Source organism: Aulonocara stuartgranti, assembly GCF_965226115.1.
Source record: "Aulonocara stuartgranti genome assembly, chromosome: 1".
Classification (NCBI taxonomy): domain Eukaryota; kingdom Metazoa; phylum Chordata; class Actinopteri; order Cichliformes; family Cichlidae; genus Aulonocara; species Aulonocara stuartgranti.
This window is the reverse complement of record NC_138939.1, coordinates 4,817,057-4,840,364: the sequence shown is the minus strand read 5'-3', so window position 1 is coordinate 4,840,364 and position 23,308 is coordinate 4,817,057. Positions and strand designations below refer to the sequence as shown.

Below are 23,308 nucleotides of genomic sequence, written 5' to 3'. Positions count from 1 at the left end.
TTAACCTAACATTAACCTGGATGGATACAGAGATATTTTTCACTAGCATATTACATTTTGAAGAAATGGTCTAATTCTTCAGTGTGTCGTGTGAGAAAGTCTGAAAAGGGCAAAGTTAATCATGTGTTCAGGCCCATAGAAACTTAACAACACTTCAGTGGGGTGGTTGTGGTTCATGTGGTAGAGCAGATCAGCTACTGATTGGAAGGTTGGCGGTTTGATCCTTGGCTTCCCCAGTCTGCATGTCAAATATCCTTGGGCAAGATACTGACCCCAAGTTGCCCTCTGATATGTTAATTGGAGTGTGAATGTAGATTAGTTTGTACTTGAGCTTAGAAGTGCTTGGGTAAATGAGGCATGTTGTATAGAGTGCTTTATGTACTCCGGGAGAGTAGAAAAGCGCTATATAAGAATCAGTCCATTACCAGTCTACCATATATCATGTACAACTTTATTCAGAAGCATACATCAGAATATACTTTAATCTCTAAGGAAATTATGTGGGTTATAGTTGCTCCAAGACACTAACAGTAACAGACTAAAGTAATTAAATATGTTACAGAGTTTTTTTTAAAAAAAATTAAGAAATAGCTCTAATATATACAAATTGCTCAATTATACATATCAAGAATATTAGAGGTAAAATATATATGATTGACTAAACAGAAAAAAATAAATAAACAGAATATAAACAGAAAAAATATTAAATCATATAGACAATACAGACATACTATAAAGCAATAGTATTTAAAGTTTCAGTGTGTTTTTAAATCTAACATAACAGAAGATTACATGTAGAGCAGAAATGGTAGAGAGTAACTCTAATCAGATTTGATTTCTGTAGTTCTCACAGGAGCTGAAGATGTTCGGTCCTCCTTAGCCCTCTTTCTCTGCTTCTTTGCTGACAGACAAATCCACAGAAAGATAAAGAAACCTTATCAAGAAAACCAGAGAAACAAATGAACAGATCAGACACAAAATGCCCAAATCACTTGCACACAAACACAAACCACTAAACTGACCTTGTGTGGAGTTGAGGATACAGAAAAGGTAGAGAATGGGGTAGTTGATATATCCAGAACCCAGGAAGGCCAGGCCCCAGGTGGTACCCATCAGGCAGGTAAGACCAAACAATGTTAGGCCACTCTTACAGGATGCGTTAAGCCTCTCTCGGTCTCCCCACAATTTCCCCTTAGCTGTGGCTCCTGTCTTTAAGGTAGTCTGTAACACTTGTTTCATCTTACATATGCTAGAAGCCACTGCCATGAGAATGCCAGTGTTAAAGATAAAAACAAGGGTGAAATATACCAGGTTCAAGGAGTAGAAGAAGGTGTCGTCAGTGATCCAGCAGCTGTAAAACAGGCAGAGCTGTCAAAGTACAGTTTCAAAATCTGTGGCTGCATAGTCTGCCTACAGTCCAGCATACAAAGAACAGAAACAGTATAATTTCATAATGATATGAAACTTGGTTGTTGGTACTTTATGGTTTCAGCAGTACGCACTTCTTTGTAAGACAGATCTTACTTTAATAGGCAGGAACATCCTGTAAAGAACATTTTTTCCAGTGCGTTATTTAATTTATTTGCTATCCTGATTACAAACTACATAATGTTCAGCAGGTTTTTAAATATGTCTGTGTGGCATGAAAATTCTCACCGTGGCTACGTCTACACTAGCCTGGATAAATTTGAAAACTAAAATGTGTCATCGTTTTCGAAAAGGCTCCGGGTTCGTTGTCTACACTGCGACGTGAAAACTGCATTTTCAAATGTATCTGCTTTGGAGAGTGTTTTCAAAATGCTCCATTTGCCAGTGTGGATGGAAGGCCAAAACGCTTTCAAATAAAAACGTATTCATGTGGACATGGCCTGTGTCATGTGTAGCAGACAGGTTGCCCTGCAAACTCAGTCATGGTTTTGGATTCCTATTGCTAAAGGCGCATAGTGCTAGTTTATAGTCTTGCCAAAAGCAGGTTTACTTACATCGAACTAGTTTGGTTGGTGTCAGCCATGGTCATCTGTTTAACTCCATAAAACTGTTTGCAATCCATCACTCCTACAGAGACTGCCACAATTACAGCAGGAATACCTAAGAAGCACACAATAAGACACAGACACAGTTTAACACCAAGTTATCTCCAGGCTGGAGAAACTGATCAGGAGGGCTAGCTCTGTGGTCGGCATGAAGCTGGACACTCTGGTGACAGTGGCAGAGAAAAGGACATTAAAGAAACTGATGGACATTATGAACAATGCTGGGCATCCTCTGCACACGGCCATAAACAATCAGAAGAGTCTGTTCAGTGACAGGTTGCTTCTCCCCAAGACAAGAACTAACAGACTTAAAAACTCCTTTGTCCCACACGCCATCAAACTGTTTAACTCCTCTCTGGAGGGGAGAGGGAGGGGAAACAGGAGGACAAAGGAGGGGGGAACAGCTAAGCTGTAGTGCCTCTTCACCTCACTGTACAATACCTTGTGCAATACTTTTTGTAAATAGTCAACAGTGCAATAGACTCAATACTTGAAATGTGCAATTCACTTGTATTTTTATTTTTTATTCCTATTTATTCTATTTATCCCCTTTGTATATTTTATTTATATTTGTCTCTGTATTTATATATGTGTGTGTGTGTGTGTGTGTGTGTGTGTGTATATATATATATATATATATAAAACAATTCTGTAACTGTAACTTCGGTCGTTGCTGTGCTTTTTGGAAGTCGAATTTCCCAGAGGAACCCACCCGAGGGATTAATAAAGTTCTGTCTTATCTTATCTTATCTTATTTACTATCAAAGAGGCACCCAGCATATGAAAGACTTCATTCATAAGTTTAGGGAAATCTGGCAGTCAAGTGAGTCTGAAGAAGTCAGACATATTTCTAAGAGATGTTGTTCAATTTTAACAGTGTTCATTAATCATACAGTGAATGTAGAAGGAAATCTCAAAAGGGGTGGCTACTAGGGCTGGTATTGATATTCTTTAAGCTGGCATACACTGTGCGATTTTTTTCAGTCGCGTTATTCAGCTTCTGCTCAAACTTCACAATTGACTCAGAGGTGTTACATCCCCCAGGAGGATGTCTCTTCTCCCTACTAACGCTTTGTTTCATCTAGGCTCCACCTCCTCTGTCCTGATTGGATGCTGCTCAGAGTCCGGCTAATTGTTAATCAGCAGAGCACTACTTAAGGCCTGTGGAGCTGTGCTTCTGTGCCCTCTGGCCATTTTGGTTGCCATACCTGTACAGGCTGGCATGCCTTTGTGATTTGTATGAGCATTGTTGTTTTCATGTTCAGACTGCTTGTAGGGGAGAGCTGCCTTTTGTTTTGACATCCCGTTTTCTCCTGTTTATGTGTTGTTAGGTAGGTTATGGTTATAGGTTGTATATTTTGTTTTCTTTGGAGTTAGGTAAGTTTCTTTTATTTTTACATCAGGGATGTTTTGTTTGTTATGTTGGCCATGGCTCTCCCTGAAGTTATACCTCAGTCTGAACCCAAATCTCATCACCAGCATTAAATAAACCTTTTAAAGTTACCATCTTGGCTCCTCCTTCACTATCCACCTTTATGTTCGTCCCTTCAACCCCCTAGACTAGCCAGGGGACGTAACACAGGGGTTAATCGTTCGTAGTTCACGATGCAGGTTCACACAGATTTCGCAGCTGCTCTGTTCCCAAGTTCTACTGCATGACTGACAGCCTTGAGTTTGAAATCCGCTTCATAATCATGTCTCTTAACAGGTGTCATTTGTGGTCCTTATACACACACAATATGGCAATATTACGTTGAAGCACAGTACGTATCACTCTGCGAGGCTCCTGACTACGGTAGCCGTAATGCTCCAACAATTCCAGCAAGTGGTGCAGCAATGTAGCTTAACAAAGTCGTACTAAAACATTTTTGACAGATTTCTGAGTGCTGTGTACCACATAAAATCGGTCCGTGGTCAGTAAGCACAACCAGAATTTATAAATAAGGCGCACTATCGATTTTTGAGAAAATGAAAGGATTTTAGTGTAAGCTTATAGTCCGAAAAATACGGTATACGAGTTTGGTAAGGTGGTTTGTTTCGGGGCAGGAGGCTGGGAGACTTTGCGGTCTACAGCACGCAGTTTCACACAGTCTTCATTTTGCACTTTATGGCGCTGTTGTAAATGGTGAAAATACTATTAGTCCTCCAGCCTTTAGTCGGGATTAGGGGTGGGTTTTGATTATCGATTTATTGATTAAAATCGATTCTAGCTTGGATAGCGTGATATCGATTCATTAAAATGCTGAATCGAATTTTAAATATACATTTATTTTGCTCGAAACGCCTGAATCTCAGGTTAAACATCAAAAAACTTCAACAACCACCAAACAGCTAAAACAGTAAACGACAGCAGGTACAGGGATTCTGCACAAAGATGTAAACACAAAACGCGGACCCACCGACTGATCAGAATCAGTGAGATGTCGCCTTTCTCACCTGACAGCACGGGCATGGACACGCCGTCGGGGCTGAAAGCCGAAAGCTTTGTGTTTACGTCCTTTTTGCGCTCGATTCTGATGCTGCAGGTTTTTATCTCTCTCCAAACAATATTGACTGAACCAGCAGCAAAAGAAGATCGCTTCACATTTCGCTTCACATAAACATCGTCATGAATTCCCTCTGACTTTTGCTGTTTTGCTTCCACCATGATAAAATCATGCTTAGTGCAGAGCTCTCTCTCTCTCTCAGGAATTGTTTCCCGTCTAAAACGCTCTGTTTTCTGCATTATTCACTTGCTTCGCTCTCTAATAAAACCTCTGTAACTTTGCTCTGCTTCACTTCAGTAGCATCAGTTAATGTTCATATGCTGATTAATGGTTTTCTTGCAAGCAGTTGATCGTTGTTTACGTGCCTCACCCTCCCTCCCTCCCTCCCTCCCTCCCTCCCTCCTTGTTCTCAATTCTTTAACTTCCTCATTTCTATTTAGTGCATGGGGATCGGCCAGGCCTGGGAGCCATCGCCAGTCCCCTTCGAGGCCTTCCCCAAACCGCAGCTCAATTCGTGTCAAAGCATTCACTTTTACCTACCAGTACTTTGTCAAACCTAATATGAGGACGTGGGCCCAGCTAGTGAATTCAGTGAAGTAGAGAGGGGAGTCAGAGTAACGTAGCGTAGGCAAAAGTGGGAGAAAGAGAGGTAAACTTGCAGCTCCACAAGTATAATTATAACATAGCATAGACTATATCGATATAAACAATATTGTCACATCAAATATCTCTTATAAAAATATATCGATATATTTAAAAACTTGATATATCACCCAGCCCTAGTAGCTACCCATACTTTCACATTCAATAGTGATTGCAGCCATTGTCTACATGATCTCTGGTTCAGTGCAAGTTTCCTCATAAACCCTTTCCTCTTTTCTCATGTAGTAAATACCGTTGAAAATTTTGCAATACTCACCCCAACCCGCAAGTGAAAGTTTCAGTAGGTAGTGTTTGTAGTAGGTGTTAAACACCTTGATCAGCATTAGATAGAGGTGAAGTCCCTCTATGGCCATCCAGGTGAAACTGCAGAGCAAGGAGTAATGCATGAATGCTGCAACAAACACACACACGCCCTCTAGGTCCAGTGTAGCTCCCCACTCAGTCAGCAGGAAGGATGAATTGAGCAGAAACAAGGCCCCACTCAGGGATACGTGAATAGATAGTGAGTAGTCCAGTTTGTGGTTACTGAAGAGGAGACAAATAAAAAAACAATCAGATATGTGAAGTCCACAGACAAGCACATTATTATGCATGCTAATTTTATGATACATACCGACTGAAAGCATACATCAAAAGAGACAAAGCAGTAAAGAAAGCTGACAGACCGCAGCCTATGTAACTGATGTATGACAATATTTTCCAGTGGACTGCTGCAATTTGACCTCTTATCTGCAAAAGTGATGAAAATTGTCTGTAGTTTACATATTTACTTTTACCAATATCTAAAAACAAGTGAGAAAATTAGGAAATAGGGGATTTTCAGTCGCACCTAACCTCTGGAACCCATATTGAATAAAGATCTCTATAATTAGATTTATTTTTCTTATATCTTAAAACTGAAAGCGGCTAAAAACAAGAAGTTCATCAGGAACAACTTACCAGAAGAACAGCAAACGGTGTAGTATGGTCACAATAGCACGCAATGTCCTGTTCATCTGATTGGTTGAAGCTTTGAGTCTCACATCCATCAGTTTTCCAGGGTGAGCCTAAAAAATAAGTAAAACTTCGTTCTTTGTACTTGAACAGTTTCCTATTTTAAGTGCAGTAATCTATACATCCGTGCCTTTTCATTACTGCTTTCTTAACTTCACTTAAGCATATGCAAAATTTTTAAAAGGCAAGAGATAGAATGTGGGGCAGGCCGCCAGTCCATCACAGGCCTAACTGAGGATGCACATCCACAGATGTGGATCCACACATCCACATCTAGAGACGAAATACAATACAATACAACTTTTGTATAGTACATTTAAAACCAGAGATACACCAAAGTGCTTCACAAAATCCAATAAAACAGTAGCAAAATACAAATGCAGATAAGCTAGCAGGTGGGAGGCATTGATTAACCAAGCATACAAGTACGCAGATAAGCAAGTAAGACTTAAAGATAAAATTGATAAAACAATATAAGCAAAAGAGGAAAATGGGAGGGCAAGAAAGTACACTTAAAAGGCATGCTCTAGGAAGCCGGGAAGGCTAAACTAAAAAGGTGGGTTTTCAATCGAGACTTGAAGGTCTGGCTTTAGTCAGACGAGCGAATAGCATGAGGGAGGTTGTTCCAGAGGTTAGGTGCGACTGAAGCGAAGGCACGGTCACCTCTGGTTTTCAGCTGTGACCTAGGATGCACCAAGAGAAATTGGTCAGATGATCTCAGTGTTCTACTGGGAATATACACACTGAGGAGATCAATAAAGTAGCTAGGTGCGATATCATTTACGGCTTTAGAGGTGAGCAGTAGGATTTTGAAATCAATGCGGTATTTAATTGGAAGCCAGTGGAAGCCAGAGAGAATTGGGGTGATAAACTCAAGCCTACCAGTACCAGTTAGAAGGCGAGCCGCGGCATTTTGGGCGAGTTTCAATCTATGAAGCAGGGCAGAACGGTGTGTTTGTAGTAGAAATGAGTGTAGTAGAAATGAGTGTACAAAGAGGTTAGAGTACTGAATAGAAACACCCCCCTCCCCAGGAAGAACATGCAGAAATAAAACAGGAAGCTCTCAACAAAAGATTAGATTAGAGGTTACAACGACTGCATCAAAATACAGTTATGCTTGTCTCTGCAGCAATGTTGCACTGTGTCTATTACACTACATGTCCTAATTCACGTACAAAGATCCATTTACTTACACCAAACTACAGGAGTTTTAAAACACCATGTTTATAAAGCCAATATAGCGTAAATAAATCAAGCCAGTAGTTAAAGATTCCCCAAATTGTCAGTTAACAAATAATTAGGTAAAAAAATATTAATGTGTCCAATCTCATTACTTTGGTGTTCATCTTGAAGTAACCAATAAAACTGATATATACTTACCATTTTCATCAAATTCATCAAAATAGTGACAGACTAACTGTGAGTCATTCTGTAAAATTAGAAAAATGTTAATAATGCAAAGTCAATTAAGCTTCTTAAACAGAATAAAACTAGTAAAAGAAAAGTTCTATAAAACTTATGATGATGATGAAATCAAGTCACATCTTTTTTCCCCTTTTTATGAGCCAGAACATTTAGTGTTGCACAATTTAGTGGTTCAGTGTATGATTAGGCAACAGACACCGAGATTATCAGACACAGTGATCTCAGTTGCTCCCTTAATCACAAGGAGGAACTGCATGTTTGATCTGACAGACTGTTATGCTAGATGCCTTTACTGCCACAGCATCAAAGGGACTTTTGACATGTTGGACAAATATGTAAACCATTACACCGTGGAACCATAATCCGATTACAAATTTTCAATAACTAAAAGAATAAACATTTCCGTACAAACAGACTTACATCCAGTTGACCTTTGTCTGTTTTAACTCTAAAGGTCATCTTGATTGGAGAAGCCAGATTTCTGAGGCGCTCTTCCCCCAGCACCTCTATCCTGAGAACCACTGATAAAATCTTTTCCTGATCAAACTAACAAAGGAATGTACAGTAAGAAAGGAAATAAAGACCATTATTATATGGTATAAATACAAATGTTTTATGTACATAATTTGTTTTAAATGGGGATAATGCTCATGACTGAGAATATAAAAAAGTTCATCAAAACATATTGAAATAGTATAAAAGATTTAGGATATACTTGGAAATGGTCGTGATACATGAAGCTGACCAAGCCAATAATCCTCTTCTCCTCTGGGATGGTCTTTAGAGCATCGACAGGCAGCCAAATCTTAGGGATGAATGAATGGTTCTGAGGGTGCAGCTAACAGTGGATGGGGAAAAAAAGTCCATTTATATCCTTCTGCAGAACAATTTAAGGGTAGTTTTAATCAAGCATACAGTATAAGTAACTAGATCAAAGACAATACTTTTAAACAACCACTGTCATGCTATCTGAGTCCATATTATTCCCTTGTGTTTTTCATCAACATCTGGCTTGTGTACCTGGGGAGCTTCTATTTCCACTATGGAATTCACTGGGGCCTTGCTGATGTTGATCACATTCAGAGACAAGTACTGCTGGTTGTAGGTACTGGACAATGCAGCCTCAGTCTGGGTGTTATTTATGAGGGTATGGATGGCCTTTCTTTCTTCACTGCAGAAATAAAATCCACATGTTTGCAAATGAAAGAACATCTTCTGCAATCAGATTTATACATTTGCATTAAATGAACTAGCATTTGGCAACCACAAATGCTAGTGTGACGTGAAGGCACGAAAATTTGTGCCAAGGTGACCCGACTGTCATTAAGATGTCTCAGTCTGACCCAAATTGATGGATCAACCATCCTGTGAGCAATTTTGGTCACAGGGCTAAAGATTAACAGTACTAAAGGGAAAAAATAGAACAAAGGAAAAAAAGACAAATACATGTGCCTACTCAACAGCATGTGCAGGAGTGCCTGCTGCAGGACTCCTACTTACTTTATAAAGGTCCACTTGAGTTTTTGATTATTATTGAAGAGGTTCAAACACGAGTTTCTTATGTTGAAGAGTGTTATCAAGTTTTTCTGTTTATAATCCAGTGAATCAATCAGTCGCAAGATGGAACTGTTCAGGCATGGGTACAGGTAGCAAGTGTGATCTGGAAAAGAGACACGAAAGAGATTAAGAAAAAGAGAGGACAAGTGGGAATGGCTGTGAATCAGCAGTTCGGCAGAACAATTTCTATCCTAATCAGACTAGATTTCAGCACACTTACATTTTCCCAGTTGATAAATTGTTCCATTTTCAGGTGTTGTTTCAGGCTTAACATCCAAGCAGTAAGACGTACCATTGAACCATGCCTTTTCTCCAGGGATGCATAGAAAGACGCAGGAAGTCTGACAGTGCATCTGACAGTCCACCGTACTTTGATGTTCAGTGATGTTTGCATTAGTTCCATTAATTTCAGTGGTGTAAGTAGAAATGGTGAGGCACACTGTGCACAGACACAGAAGACAAAAAAAAGATGTAACTCACATAAACTTACACATATTCAGTCAGGGTTAAGTTAAGAGCAACTATTCCAGAGAGACCAAGTAGTACACATATAGTGCTGTGAAAAAGTTTAAGCCCCCTCCCTGATTTCACAGTTTTTTTCATTTTTCAAGATTCAAAGTGTTTATTGTCACGTGTCCAAAGGGGGGGAAAAGGCATTTCTCTGTGCAATGAATTTTTTTCTTTGCTGTCCACCCTCAGATGCCAGTTAATATAGACAACAGAAATAGAACAGATAAAATACAAATAGTACAAAAGTACAGAAAAGGAGACAAAATATTGAAGTGTGAAACAGAGATGTGTGCAAAAGAGCTATAGCTTAATATGCAGCCTGATGTGCAAAACATTATTATTACTGGTCAAAAATAGGTCAGCTGTTTAAGAGTCTGATGGCAATGGGGAAGAAAGAGTTGTTGAGTATAGATGTTCTGGATATCAGACTTCTGAACCTCCATGCCAATGGCAGAAGTGTGAACAGCCCGTGTTGGGGGTGTGGGGGGTCTTTGGGGATGGAGGCAGCTCTCCTCTGGGCTCTGCGATGGTAAGTGCTCTGCAGTGACAGCAGTGATCTTCCAAGCAGTTGTTATCACTCTCTGCAGGTGTTTGCGGTCCATGGCAGTAGTGCTGCTGTACCATGCAGTGATGCAGCTTGTCAGTGTGCTCTCCACAATGCAGCTGCAGAACCTGCTGAGGATCTTGGCCGACATACCAAATTTTCCAGGTCCAGGTGAGGTCCTCAAAGATGTAGACGCTCAGGTACCTAAAGCTGCTCACCCTCTCCACTTCAAGGCCCCGGATAAACAACAGCTGGTGAGGCCAACAGAGGCTGGTGAGCGGCTGGTCACACCTAATGTGACCATATGTGAGAGGAGGCACATAGATTGATTGGTAAATAAGAGTATCGCTTTTATGCTCAGTTCTCCTTTTACCACAACAGATTGATACAGCATCCACATCATTGCAGCTGCAGCCCCAATCTGTCTCTCAATCTCCCGCTCCAATTTACTCATCAGTTCTGCAAAGAAAAAGGGCCAAAATTCCTCCACAGAGATGTGAAAAAACTGTTGCCAGTTAGAACAAATTTCCAGGCAAGTTATAGCAAAAACTGTAAATAGAGCTTGATTGCAGTTCTTGCTCCCTCTAAATCTCCTAGAACTTTAATGTTTTACATAGGAACAAGTAGTACAGCATCACAGCAACAGTCGCCACAAGGTGCTATATATTGTAAGATTATAAAATAATAGAATTTTTCTGAATCGTGTGTTACAAATTATCTTTGTGGTTGGTATAACAGCTTCATGTAAACATGAGGTCTTATACACGACAAGGCAGAAAAAATGGAAGAAAATATAAAATATGAGGTAAATTAAAAAAAATATTCCACAGAAATAAGTGGTGAGAACCAGAATTTTAAATCCAATTTGTATTTGTGTTATTTTTTGAAGACTGCACAAAAATGTTAGATAAATAAATAGATACATAAATAAATAATAAATAAATATAAATTCCTATGAGTGAGCAAACAAAACAGACATTCATACCTTGGTCAGCCAGTGATTCGTGCAGCAGTAGCAAAAGAAGTACGGTCAACATTATTTATCCTGTGAATATGTGGAATAAATTTAAAAGAAAATATAAAACAAAATGAATGTGTTACAGAGAGTTTCAATCAGCTTTATTTAAAATCCATGTCAATAAACATTCATATATGAGGAAGGTAGTAGGAAGTAAGCTCGAATATGCATATTGGAAAGCATGTACTGATAACAATAATGCACTTGTCTGACTGTCTTCAAGTCCTTTAAAAAACATACAAATGTTTACCTACCCTCAAGTTCTCTCTCATTTTAAGTATCCATTGACCATTTTGAGCATTTTCTGACCCTTTGCAAGTAATTTCTGAAGGTTGATGCCAATCACTGGGAAAATAATTGCTAAAGCCTCAGTCATACAGGTGTAGCCAAATGTCAATGATCTATTTTTTTCCCTCAAGACCAGCTATAGTGATGCTGTGAAAAGTGCAACACAAACTAGAAATTGGGACCATTTGCCTTCATAGTAAAAGTTGCAGCTTTTGAAAGGTTTTAGCTACTGTCCAAGGGTCAGTCTTCTCCATTCCTGGTTTGCATTGCAGTCTTTCAAGATTTAGTAATGCTTGACTAGTAGTTAGCAAGAGTTTGCCGAAATACATTACAAAACTAATAAAGATGTTAAGCATTTTTTCTAGCTAAAATTCACTTTTGAATGTATGTCTTTTTTGCATTTGATACAAAGCACACAAAGAAATAAATAATGAGAAAATAAAGAAAGACTTACCTTAACATTCAGTCAACATCTGTGAGGTGAGCTGAGTGACTATGTGTTTAATGTTTAAGAGGCGCTTCTGTGTGGTCTTTGGGAGGTATTTGTTTTAGGCAAATGTTCTTTATGGGGGCAATAATATGACTGCAGTTCTAAAAACTATTTTCAGTGGAGTTTGGAGTCTGACATCAGTCTTTTCTAAACTAGGTCTGTTAATAGAAATATTATGAAATATAACAAACAAGCAAAGCAAAAAAAATATCATTTTTTTTATTATTCACACTGACACTGTAGCTTTTATAAGTTAGCAATGCATTGAGCATGTTCAGATGTACAAACTGGCACAGAAAAGTTCAAAACATAAAATAACTAACACAATTTCTAATAATCTCAAAGCTGGATTATAAGGAAACATGCCGTAAATTCACAATGGTGTAATCAACATAACTATATCAAAATGTCTCAAAGCACTAAACCAGTGGAGGGTGAACTGCATTTAAAAGCAAGATCTGCTCTGTGTGCAATCGAAAAAAAAGAGGACAGGTGACTTCAAGGGAAAAATATCAATAATCGATGATTGTCCTCTTGACAATCCAGTCGGACATGGAATCTAGTCATTCTAGATTCTCTTCAGTATGGCAACTTTTACTCTCAAAAGCTTAAATAGGATGTTGTCATCCTATTTAAGCTTTATTTTGGAATGATAACCCCTTTTCCACAAAGATTTATATAAACAAGAAAATTTCAAATAAAGCAGCAGAACTGTCAAAATCTTCATACTATTACATTTATTTTCATCATTTAGAATCAGCTCCTGCCAGTTATGGTAAATTGCCGGGCATATAAAATCCAGAAGTAAAACAAAATCGTTACTGTCAGATTTCAGCATTATGTTGCACATTTCACCAGCACACCTTTTGGTATTTTTCCAGTTGTCTTTAATCTAGTTGCTTTTACTACGTGTTTCAATGCTCGTCTGTTTAGCAGAGTTTTGGGACTTTCTCACTGACATCACAAACCACAGGAAGATGAAGAAACCTGTGTGGCACAAAGAAGAGTGTGTTAGGCAAAGGATCAGAGTGAGTCCAGGAAGTGTGAGGAGTGTGCAATTAATTCAAATAAACTGATAAGTCAACTGTGTTAGGTTACTGTTCATTTATACACACGAAAAGTCAAAATCTACTGCATACAATAATGTATTTCGAAGTAATGTCTATGAAATGGATAGCATGTGCACTTTAACAAGTGGCCTTGTTGGAAAATTTTGTTCAGTTTCAAACAAACAAGCTTTATTCATCACATACACAATCATACACAGAACAACATGCAATAATAACACTGATAATAATACTACTACTAATAATACATTTTACTTGGAAGCGCCTTTCAAGACACCCAAGGACACTTTACAATAAAATAGAACACAGCCTGGGAGCATAGCAGCTAAAAGCTCTGCTTCCCATGGTGGTGAGACGGGAAGAATTAAATGTTTTTGTGTCCGAGTTGCAGACAGGCTGCAGATGTAGCTGCGCCATTCCAGGGCTTGGTTTTCAATATGGGTGGTCTAGCCAGGACCCTTACTGGATACTGGGTGGGAATCAATAAGCTAATCCTCATTATTCCCTTTGACAGAAACACACATAGCAGTAGACTGTACAGACCTTGCAATGAGTTCAGGATGCAGAAGAGGTAGAGGCTAGGAGTGGTCAGCTGTCCAAATGAGAAGAAAGCCAGGCCCCAGGTAAGGCCAAGCAGTGCGCAGACTCCCAACAAGCGACAAATACTTTTGATGACTTTGGTATGGATAATCTGCCCAAGCTGATTTACCAGAATGAAACATGACACAGCAGGTTAAAAAAAACACAGATGACCACAAAATGTTTTCAAAATTGCTTGTGTTCTCCAGATGCACTTGTTCATTTATAGAGTCTGATTTTAATAGAAATGTTTTAAGCTTTAAAAACACATTTTAAAATATTACCAGTAAATAACTTTCTTCAGAATATTTAAAATTAGACAACCATTCCAATAACTTGGTTCACAATGGCAGGAATAGGTCAGAATTGTTCCCGGTCCGCGTTGGACCCAGGGCTGTCATTTTAGCACCAATTTTGTTCATAATTTCTATGGACAGGCATAGCCAAGTGCTGGAAGGCTTTCACATGGGTGATCTCAGAATTTCATCTGTGCTTTTCACAGATAATATGGTTCTGTTGGCTTTATCGGGTGGTGGCCTCTAGCTTGCACTGGAGTGGTTCATAACCAAGTGTGAAGCAGTAGGAATGAGAATCAGTAGCTCCAAGTCTGAGGCCATGCCCCTCAACCTGGAGTGCCCACCCTGGGTTACAGATGAGATAATTAGTGAAGTAAAGAAGTTATATTATATTTCGAGTTCTTGTTTTCAATTGAGAATTGTGGGACAGTCGACAGATGGATTAGTGCTGCAGCAGTAGTGATGCGGGCGCTGTACCGGCTCGTCATTGTAAAAAGAGAGCTGAGCGTAAAAGAAAAGCATTCAGTTTACTGGTCGAACTACATCCTTTCCCTCGCCTACGGTCATGAGCTCTGGGTAGTGACTGAAAGAGATCACAGATTCAAATGGCAGAAATGAGCTTTCTAAGTTTTTTCTCAGGGTGGCTGGTCTCTCCCTTAGACATAGGGTGAGGAGCTTAGCCATTTGGGAGGGGCTCAGTGTAAAGCTGCTACTCCTCCACATGGAAAGGAGCCAGTTATGGTGATAGGGGAATCTGACAGGATGCCTCCTGGGTGTTCCAGGCATGTCCCACCTGGAGGAGGTCCCGGGCAGATCCATTTTAAATTGAAAAATGAGGAATAATGTTGGCAAGACCAGTTGGTCTGGGGTTTCCAAGGGACAGGCTGACATGGAGGATTTAGAAATGAAGTAATTTAAAGATTTTTTTGACAAATTTACCTTTTTTTTTTGTCCAACAGAGAAAACACGTTTGACTGTCACTGCAAACATTAACATGTTAAAGAGAAACACAAAGGGGAACAGTCCCGTTGTAGTCACCATTTTCACCATTTGATTGTTTATAAAGCATCTAAAGAGAATGAACAGAAACAGATGATAATTTAATGTCTCACACTGAAAAGCCAGAAAAGCATTCTGTAACAGAAATGTAGGACATGCAGTGTATTTTAAACAAATTAGACACATTTTCCTCCCTGACATGCAAATACATAGAAATTTTGATGCACATGCAAATCACCTTATAAATGTGAAGTAAGGTTAGATTTTACATGCATGCAAATTTGTTTCTTACACTGCAGTTTCAGGGGAGATAGAGATGTAGCCATAAAACTCTCTGTCTATGATCACCACCAATGACACAATGACTGCAGGAACACCTGAAACACACAAACTGATCAGTCAGACAAAGGTTTGCAGACTGGTGAAGACAACTTCCTGTTTAAAGTGCTCCACTTACCCCATCCCACCACACAGACTTTGAGCAGGTATCTGCTGACATAGGTGTCAAAAACTTTTACAAAGAGAAGGTAGAGGTGGAATCCCTCCAAGGCCATCCAGCTGAAAGCAGCCAGCAGGGAGTAGTGAAGGGCAAGAGCCATGTAAAAACAAAGCCATGTGGTGGACTCTGCTGCCACCATGTGACTGGGCAGGAAGTGCAGATTGAGGAGAATCAGAGCAATTACAAGGTTAATGTGGACCTTCATAGAGATATCTTCTCTGAGTTTTCTGTCAGAGAGGGGAGAAGGTATCTGTGGTAAGTGATAACTTTTGTGTAAAGTTAATGGTCATATCATGTTTGTAGGGAAATTAAGTGGAAGAATAAAAAAAATACTTGATGAGAGAAATGAAATAAAAAAGAAAAGAGAAGGAATGTAAGAGAGGATGACTGCATTCCTTTTTAAATTAATGAAAAGAAGAAGACCAGCAAAAAGGTAAAAGGAAAGGGGAGCAGAAACTAAAGATACTGATACTGATTCCACATATTGAAGATGTGAAAGGGGGGATGATGAAGGTGGGAATAATACCTATTTGTGATGAAGAGCAATACAGCAATGACCAGGGCACAAAGTGAAAGACTACAGCCAGTTATAGTAATGTATGATAAAATCTTCTGGTCTTTAAGTGAGATGGAAGTACATACCTGAGGAGAATACATACACATTGTTACAGTTAGAGATGTAGCATGGATAAATGGTTTTAAAGCCCCTTTTTATCATGAAAAAGGTAAATTCTACCATGATCACAGCAAAGTATGTGAAGTGGTCACAGGAACAGGTAACATTACCCTGACCACGTGTCCACAGGGTAAGGCAGCCCTCCTTACTGAAATCTGGTAAGTCAAACAAACAGGACCATTATGCATGAGTTGCTGTGATAGCTGAATGACATCACCACAAATTCCTGATGCTGAGTGAAACCACAATTGAGAAATACAAACACAAACAATGTATTATAGATTACTATTGAATAGTGACGCTTGGTTACTTACTCTTTGCTGTGAAATTTAAAAACTGGCAGGATGGCTCTTGGGTTTCCTATGGCACAAAAAATATTGTGTGTTTATATATGCGTGTCTGTTCATGCGTTCATTTAGGCATGGTCAAGAAAAGTACTTAAAGTAAGAAAGTGAACAGTAGCTCTTTGGAGAATATGTTTCTACCACCTGTGTTTATGGAAACCCAACTGAACCTTGTGCTATGATAATGTAATAATAAAACAATATTAGTAGATGGGAATAAAAACTTCATTCAGTCTCTATTTAATGCAGTTCTAATGAAAAACCAGGGTCCACTTGTAAGGTGTCCTTACTGAAGTCGTTGGTGAGTGCATATCTTTTTTCTAACATTTATATCCCCCCAAAAATTGCTTCTGTTCATCTGAATGTAACATTTTCAGTGGTACAAACGTTTCATCATTCATCAAAGTGACTTCTTCAGCCCAGATTGAAGAAGGTTTCCCGAACGTTACGAAGAGAACATTCTCATAAGGAAAAAACCAGCACTGCTGACCAAAAACGGGCTGTGAGGTTTGTTTCTTGATCACTAATATGCAAATTGCGATGACCATTGATCAGTATCCACTGATCAGTGGCCATGAGCACCATTCATACAGCTTTGGGGAATAGCTGCAATCACAGCATTGTGAGATGGCGATCATTTTACATCTTATGCAATACAGCATACATACATGTGTTTTAACAACTAATAAACCTGATATGTTGTTTTAACAATGATATAAAGGTATAGAAAGTAAGACTGGAGTAAAATATTGAATTACATCAGGAGTTACATTTATTGTTGTGGTGAAATTCATGGTGATGTTGAAGCGCTCTTGTAGTCCTGATATTTTCTTGCCCTGCACACTTAGGCCAACCAGTCGTTGATCATAAACTTCATGGAAGGTTCCAACCATGCTCTGCAATACAACACAAGTTCATCAAGTTGGCTTGTAGAAAGTTTTTCTTTACTTGCTTTGCTGTCTACCATTTCTCCCCTCTTTTCTCTATCAGTCTGTCTGTGTTTGTGGACATATTCTGTTTTTTGTGCAACATTAATTGTAAATAAACTCATTGTACTAAACCTGCAAGTCGTGTCTATGTAGTTTGATAAGTTGTCTTTTAGTAGATTTATTAGATTGCTAAAGTTAAATAAAAAAATTGCAACAAAAGTGCTGATCCAATATTCAGAATTTTTTAATAAATTGACTTTTATTCATTCAATTTGATGTGGTTTGTTCTCATGTGGTTAAAAGAAAGTAAAGGTGCTATATGGTGGAGTTTTTTCCCCCCTAATCAGTGTATTTGGATGTATAGGAGAACTGCAAACATGAGCTATAAACTAAACCACATTAAAAGATAATTCCAGTTTTAAAACTAATCATGTTCAAAAACCAAGTAAGGCAATACCAAAAACGCTAATGTAAGTTAATATTAACATTATATTTTTGCTAAAAAATCTTACTGGCCAAACCAAAGTAAGTGGGAGTTTAAATTTACATAGTAAGTATACATGGGTAGGACTATTTGCTCATGTCTTTTTTATAATACATAACAAAGTATAGTCTCTCACGCTGGCTGTTTCAGCAAACTTAAGCATGGAAAAGATAATCTTGTTCCCCCCTCCTCCAACTTCTCTTGGTAGTCGAACGTGTACTCTCCTGTTGGCAACTGGCGTCAATCCTGCCTATATTATTGAAAGATAGAGAAGCATTGCATGTGAATACTTCAGCTGAGAGTGATGAGATCGATTTTTAGGTTGTGTTTACATGACAAACAGTGACCTGACAGTCATGCTAGAGGAAAAGGTGGATTATCCGAACATTTATTAAATTATTATTATTTTATAATTATTATTTATTAAAAATTATTAAATTCATTCTAACAAAATTTCATGGCAATGTATCTGTGATACGATGATGTGAAGATTTTTGCTAAAAATTATTCTGCACAACAAAGGCATTAGAGCTGCACAAGAACAATGTTAATTGGGCTTAATACAAAATCATGGATCAACATATTATGTATTATGTCAAAATCATTATATTTTATTATGTGTATTATGTATTCTTTTTTCTTTCATACCTCACTGTCACTGGCGAAAATTTCAAGGTTGTCAGAGGTACGATTGGGTTTGAACAGGAGAACAACTAAATCAGGGAAATGCATTGATATGGCCCCTTCCACTTTTGTTTGCTCAAGAATATTTTCTAGGATTTCCAATGTTCTTGTAGGGAGAGGGGGAGATAAAGAAGAAAATATTAACATGAATCCTTTGTATTTGCATCTTTTGAGTATTTACGCATCACAGAATACGTATCTTGAACGTGATTTTAATCTTAATTCTCAGCGAATTCTTTACGTTTGGCTGTGATATACATGCTTGATCAAAGACTAAGAAATCAGTCATAAACAAACAGAAACAGAAATATTCAGACAAGCATAAATATGACCAAAAAATGTAAACATTTACTTAATGGGGTCTTCTTTGGTGCCATTTTGCACAGGGTTCCACACATTCTGAAAACAGCAGCTAGCTGTTAAAGGAATAAAGAAAACATATCATACTAAGCTTAAAAGGTCAATTAAAGGTACCACATATTCAATGGTATTAAAGATTCAGTTCACAAAAAAAATTGTTTATTCTACCATCATTTTATGCCACAGATTATATAAAAAAGTGATTTACAAAAAATATCAGAGAGAAGATATTGAAAGCTTTTAATTTACGAAAAAAATTTAGGATCATACACAATTTTCTACATGTGTCATCGCTACATGTTCTAGATTTTCAAAAGGTTCAAATCACCACTTAGTGAACAATCAGTTCTTCAGAAAAATGACATCATGATTCTATGATTCCCACGATCCCTTGGGCCTCTGTATGAGTTTAGTAGTAGGGTCTAACGTTTTTTGTCTTTGGATTTCTCTGATCAATTAAACATTTAAAATTATAATATGTAACTTTATTACTTTATTTTCTTACCCATTAATACCTGTCACGGCCAGGGGAATCAGCGTCCAGCTGATCAGAGGTTTTTTCTATCTTTCTTTCCAAACGTCCACTCTCTCTCTCTCACCTCTTCTCTATCGCCGGGGCGGAACTCTTTGTAGGTTCACGCCCTCGGCCCACGCTCTCGGTGAGAGGAAACACCTGAGCCTAATCAGGGTGGCATGCATTTAAGCCAGGAGGTGACTGCTGTTCTTCGCTGGATTGTTGTCTGCCACGCGTTAATGAAAGTGAAGTCTACAGCTAAGCTAAGTCAAGTGTTTGAAAGTGAACTGTGTAACTCAGGGGTCCCCAATCCCAGTCCACGAGGGCCGGTGTCCCTGCAGGTTTTAGATGATCCATCACAGCTGATTTAAATGGATAAATTACCTTCTCAACATGTCTTGAAGTTCTCCAGAGGCCTGGTAATGAACTAATCATGTGATTCAGGTGTGCCTACTCAGGGTGAGATCTAAAACCTGGACCCCTGGACACCACGTGACTAACCCCTTGGATTTCCCTTGAGCCCCGTCCCTGACTTAATTGTATATAGCACTGCCTTGCACTGCCTGTAAAGACACAAGGTGGATTCTGTAAATAAATTATTCTGTACAGCTGATTTTGGAGTCCCGCACTTGAGTCCTCCCTGTTGAACAATAACACAATAACGATCCAGCCAGCACGGACTCAGCGGACTCAACACCCCCCGCAGCCCGTCCTCACCCCGGAAGCAATCTTGGAACGCCACGAACAAATGCTGAAGCACATTAACATTAAAATCTCCCCGAACCTTCCTGAAATACCTTTGTGGCAGCCTGAGTATTTGAAACGTTAAAAACGGTTTTCAGAATTATTGGTGAAGCTGTTTTAATGTGGTTGTGCCCCCACACATCACCTTGCTTTTGTTGTTGTGACAATAATTTGACATCATAGTGCAGCACTAAGGTTGATACTTCTTTAAACTAACATGTGTGGAGTGTAATTGCTGTTTATAAGGTATAAATGTGACCAAATAACAAAGATAATGCACATTAGTTGTGATGAGTAACGTGGGTGTGCTAACTAAATGACGTTATTCCTACGTTTGACTTTTTAACCGTGTTGTTCCATATGAAATATATTCACAGAAATTCACTGGATTCAGTAAATGTTATTATAAATGTTTTGGTAGAGACCAGGCTACATATCTTATGTTATGAACTTTTTATTTTATTGTCTATTAGTTATCCTGCTTACCAAAAACTGATTACCAAAGGTTCATTACAAGTAATGCCTTACAAAAGTAATGCAGGGCAGTAATAGAAGCCGGCAGTGACACAGAACTGCTATGTTTTAGAGTGATACACCCCAATGTGCACCTGGACGAACATCACCTTCCATCAGTATGTAACACCTTCAGTTGAGCCATAAGGCTGCGGTGAGAGTACTGACAGGGACTAGAAAGAAAGACCATATTTCTCCCATATATCCTTCTGTTTATTGGCTCCTTGTTTAATACAATCCCTCTCCTCACATACAAGGAATAACTAAGCAACACATTAAGTTAAAGATCTCACTTTACTCTTAAACAGTTTGGTTACCTCTGCTTTCTAAAGTTTATTAGATTAAAGACAGAAAAACACATCAAATCCCCAAACTACTGAATAACAACTTGAAGAACCCAAAAAAGACCTCAAAATGTTGATCTGAAACCAAAATCCTAAGACCTCGATCTGATTGAGAATCCACATGCACTGGAGCAAGAACTATAAACAGCTGCACCGCAGATGCCTCTACTACATCCCAGTATCATACACCACAGAACACCCACAGGAATATTGTCATTGTCAAACTGTGGCAATACAGCTTTATGGAAATCCTGATGGTGTGTCTCTATTTGCCATACATCGTTACTGGATTCAAGGTATTTATAGCAACCTGTATTATGATAAAAAGGTATGGCAATTTTTATAACATCTTAATATAACTGTCAAGAAAATGTTAAAGAAAAACATGTACGCACTTACTCATGTTTTCACCACACTTTTTAGCACAGGCTGCACAGGTGCCAATTTCTGAAACACAATTCTGAGAGAGCATGTCCAGAGAAACAAAAAGCACCAACCACCAGACTGCTGACCACTTCATCCTGTGAAGTTTAGAACAAAAACCAGCACTATTATTTCTCATCTTTAACAACAAAAAAAAAAGAACTACATAATAAAATGATTAAGATCACAATCCTACCTCTGCATGTTGCTGAGAAAGAAAACAATCTGAAAAGAGATGAGTTGATGTAACTGCAGGAAAAAAGCAAATAAATATTCTTCCTGGCTTGGAATAGGATCATGGAATGAGAAAACCGCATGTAAATAACATTCTGACACAGAAAGAGGAAGCATAACCTGATAGAAAGCTAAATGTACTCCCACTCCTCTTTTGCCACTAACTCCATATCACATACAGACTAATATGATTAAAATATTAAACAAAATTTGAATCTATTCAGTTAGTTATGCAGAAACTGTATAGATTTTATATAGCTGTACGTCCTGCTGGAATTCCCAACACAAGAGTGGATGCAGGATAAATGACTTGGTTTGGAGATATTTACATATATTTAGATATTTAGGTGGCGACTGTGGCTCAGGGGGTTGGGAAGCACATCTGTAACTGGAAGGTTGCCGGTTCGATCCCCGGGCTCTCTGTCCTGGTCGTTGTGTCCTTTACCCTACTGGTGTTGGCCAGAGGGGCCGATGGCACGATATGGCAGCCTCGCTTCTGTCAGTCTGCCCCAGGGCAGGTGTGACTACAACTGTAGCTGCCTCCACCAGTGTGTGAATGTGAGAGTGAATGAATAGTGGCATTGTAAAGCACTTTGGGTGCCTTGAAAAACGCTATATAAATCCAATCCATTATTATTACATGTTTCAGCAACTTGTCCTTACAGGTATACCGAATGTAAGGAGTTTATTCTCCATGCAGTTTACCATACCAGTACGCTACTACATTTGTGTGAATGTGTGTGTGAATGGGTGGATGACTGGATGTGTAAAGCGCTTTGGGGTCCTTAGGGACCCCAATAATGGTTGTTACGTTGTAACACCCATTATTTCTGAGTGTGATTTCAGGTTTTGTTGAGATACAATAAATGCCATTGAGTCAAAGCATATTGGCAAGACAAAAAGATGAAACAAAAAATAGTGAAGAGGAACTTACAAATCTTGGATCCAAGTCTGTAGCCTGTGTAGTTGCAGTATTTGTTAAGGAGGCCATTGCAGTGGGACTTTAGCGGTGGTAAACAATTTACTTGATTTTATGAAATGCCATCGAAAAAATTATATCAACTATTATTGAGATTTTTGTGAGAGGGTCAAGAATATATTACATATAGTGAATAACTGCATTTCTGCTGTTACCGTTTGCTTTGAATCTACATTGAATAAAGTAGATTATGTGTAAACCTTCCCTTTCAGCATTTAGCCACAAATGGTATAAAAATACAGATAGAATGTGAGTCGTGTCCATTACATAAAGGCCTTGTCTGAACTGACACACTTTTAGCAGTGAAAGTATATTCACAAGTTAAAAAGTGTGAAGCAATTAGGACCTTTTACAACAGAGGAGGAAGCTACAGTTAACTACACTTCAATGAGGAGAAATTATTTGAAAGAACTTGAATTACTGAGATACAGGGTTTGATTAATAGATTTTATGGTGTACAGACTCTCAACCATCATGGCAGAATAGGAAAGGAATAAAATAATACAGAGTAAATAAAATATATTTATTTATTAACATTGCAGTGGTTTGGGCATATGATTAGGATGCCTCCTGGACACCTCTTAGCCAAGTGTTTTGGGCATGTCCTTCGGGGACAGATCCAGGACTCACTGG

The 23,308-nt window shown here is 38.6% G+C and overlaps 2 protein-coding genes across 2 annotated transcripts; both read right to left on the bottom strand.

Moving 5' to 3' along the window:
* Positions 1-497: 497 nt before the first annotated feature.
* Positions 498-12,051, bottom strand: LOC309710811 (adhesion G-protein coupled receptor G5-like). Its single transcript, XM_082540593.1, has 14 exons — positions 11,972-12,051; positions 11,197-11,256; positions 9,378-9,596; positions 9,101-9,260; positions 8,621-8,771; positions 8,316-8,438; positions 8,021-8,146; positions 7,556-7,604; positions 6,122-6,228; positions 5,796-5,911; positions 5,439-5,707; positions 1,983-2,088; positions 1,023-1,351; positions 498-934 (listed from the first exon to the last, which is right to left on the bottom strand). Exons 2-14 carry the CDS (start codon positions 11,246-11,248, stop codon positions 822-824), a joined length of 1,920 nt encoding a protein of 639 aa, XP_082396719.1. The 5' UTR covers positions 11,249-11,256; positions 11,972-12,051; the 3' UTR covers positions 498-821.
* A 159-nt stretch (positions 12,052-12,210) lies between these two features.
* Positions 12,211-21,732, bottom strand: LOC309708983 (adhesion G-protein coupled receptor G2-like). Its single transcript, XM_082537398.1, has 14 exons — positions 21,659-21,732; positions 21,439-21,560; positions 18,917-18,980; positions 18,529-18,670; positions 18,017-18,130; positions 17,238-17,363; positions 16,438-16,483; positions 16,184-16,278; positions 15,974-16,089; positions 15,406-15,674; positions 15,241-15,325; positions 14,889-15,018; positions 13,618-13,774; positions 12,211-12,994 (listed from the first exon to the last, which is right to left on the bottom strand). The coding sequence occupies exons 1-14, from the start codon at positions 21,664-21,666 to the stop codon at positions 12,900-12,902; spliced, it is 1,569 nt and encodes a 522-aa protein (XP_082393524.1). The 5' UTR covers positions 21,667-21,732; the 3' UTR covers positions 12,211-12,899.
* Positions 21,733-23,308: the final 1,576 nt, after the last annotated feature.

Excerpts from the sequence above, each read along its gene's own strand:
- LOC309710811 (XM_082540593.1), bottom strand. The coding sequence starts at position 11,248 with ATGTTGACCGTACTTCTTTTGCTACTGCTGCACGAATCACTGGCTGAC. Across the intron at positions 9,597-11,196 it reads CGAATCACTGGCTGACCAAG|TGTGCCTCACCATTTCTACT; the intron begins GTATGAATGTCT and ends GTCTGTGCACAG. Across the intron at positions 9,261-9,377 it reads AATTTATCAACTGGGAAAAT|ATCACACTTGCTACCTGTAC; the intron begins GTAAGTGTGCTG and ends TCTCTTTTCCAG.
- LOC309708983 (XM_082537398.1), bottom strand. Across the intron at positions 16,279-16,437 it reads TTTAAATTTCACAGCAAAGA|ATTTCAGTAAGGAGGGCTGC; the intron begins GTAAGTAACCAA and ends TTGACTTACCAG. Across the intron at positions 15,019-15,240 it reads ATCTCCCCTGAAACTGCAGT|ATGCTTTATAAACAATCAAA; the intron begins GTAAGAAACAAA and ends CATTCTCTTTAG.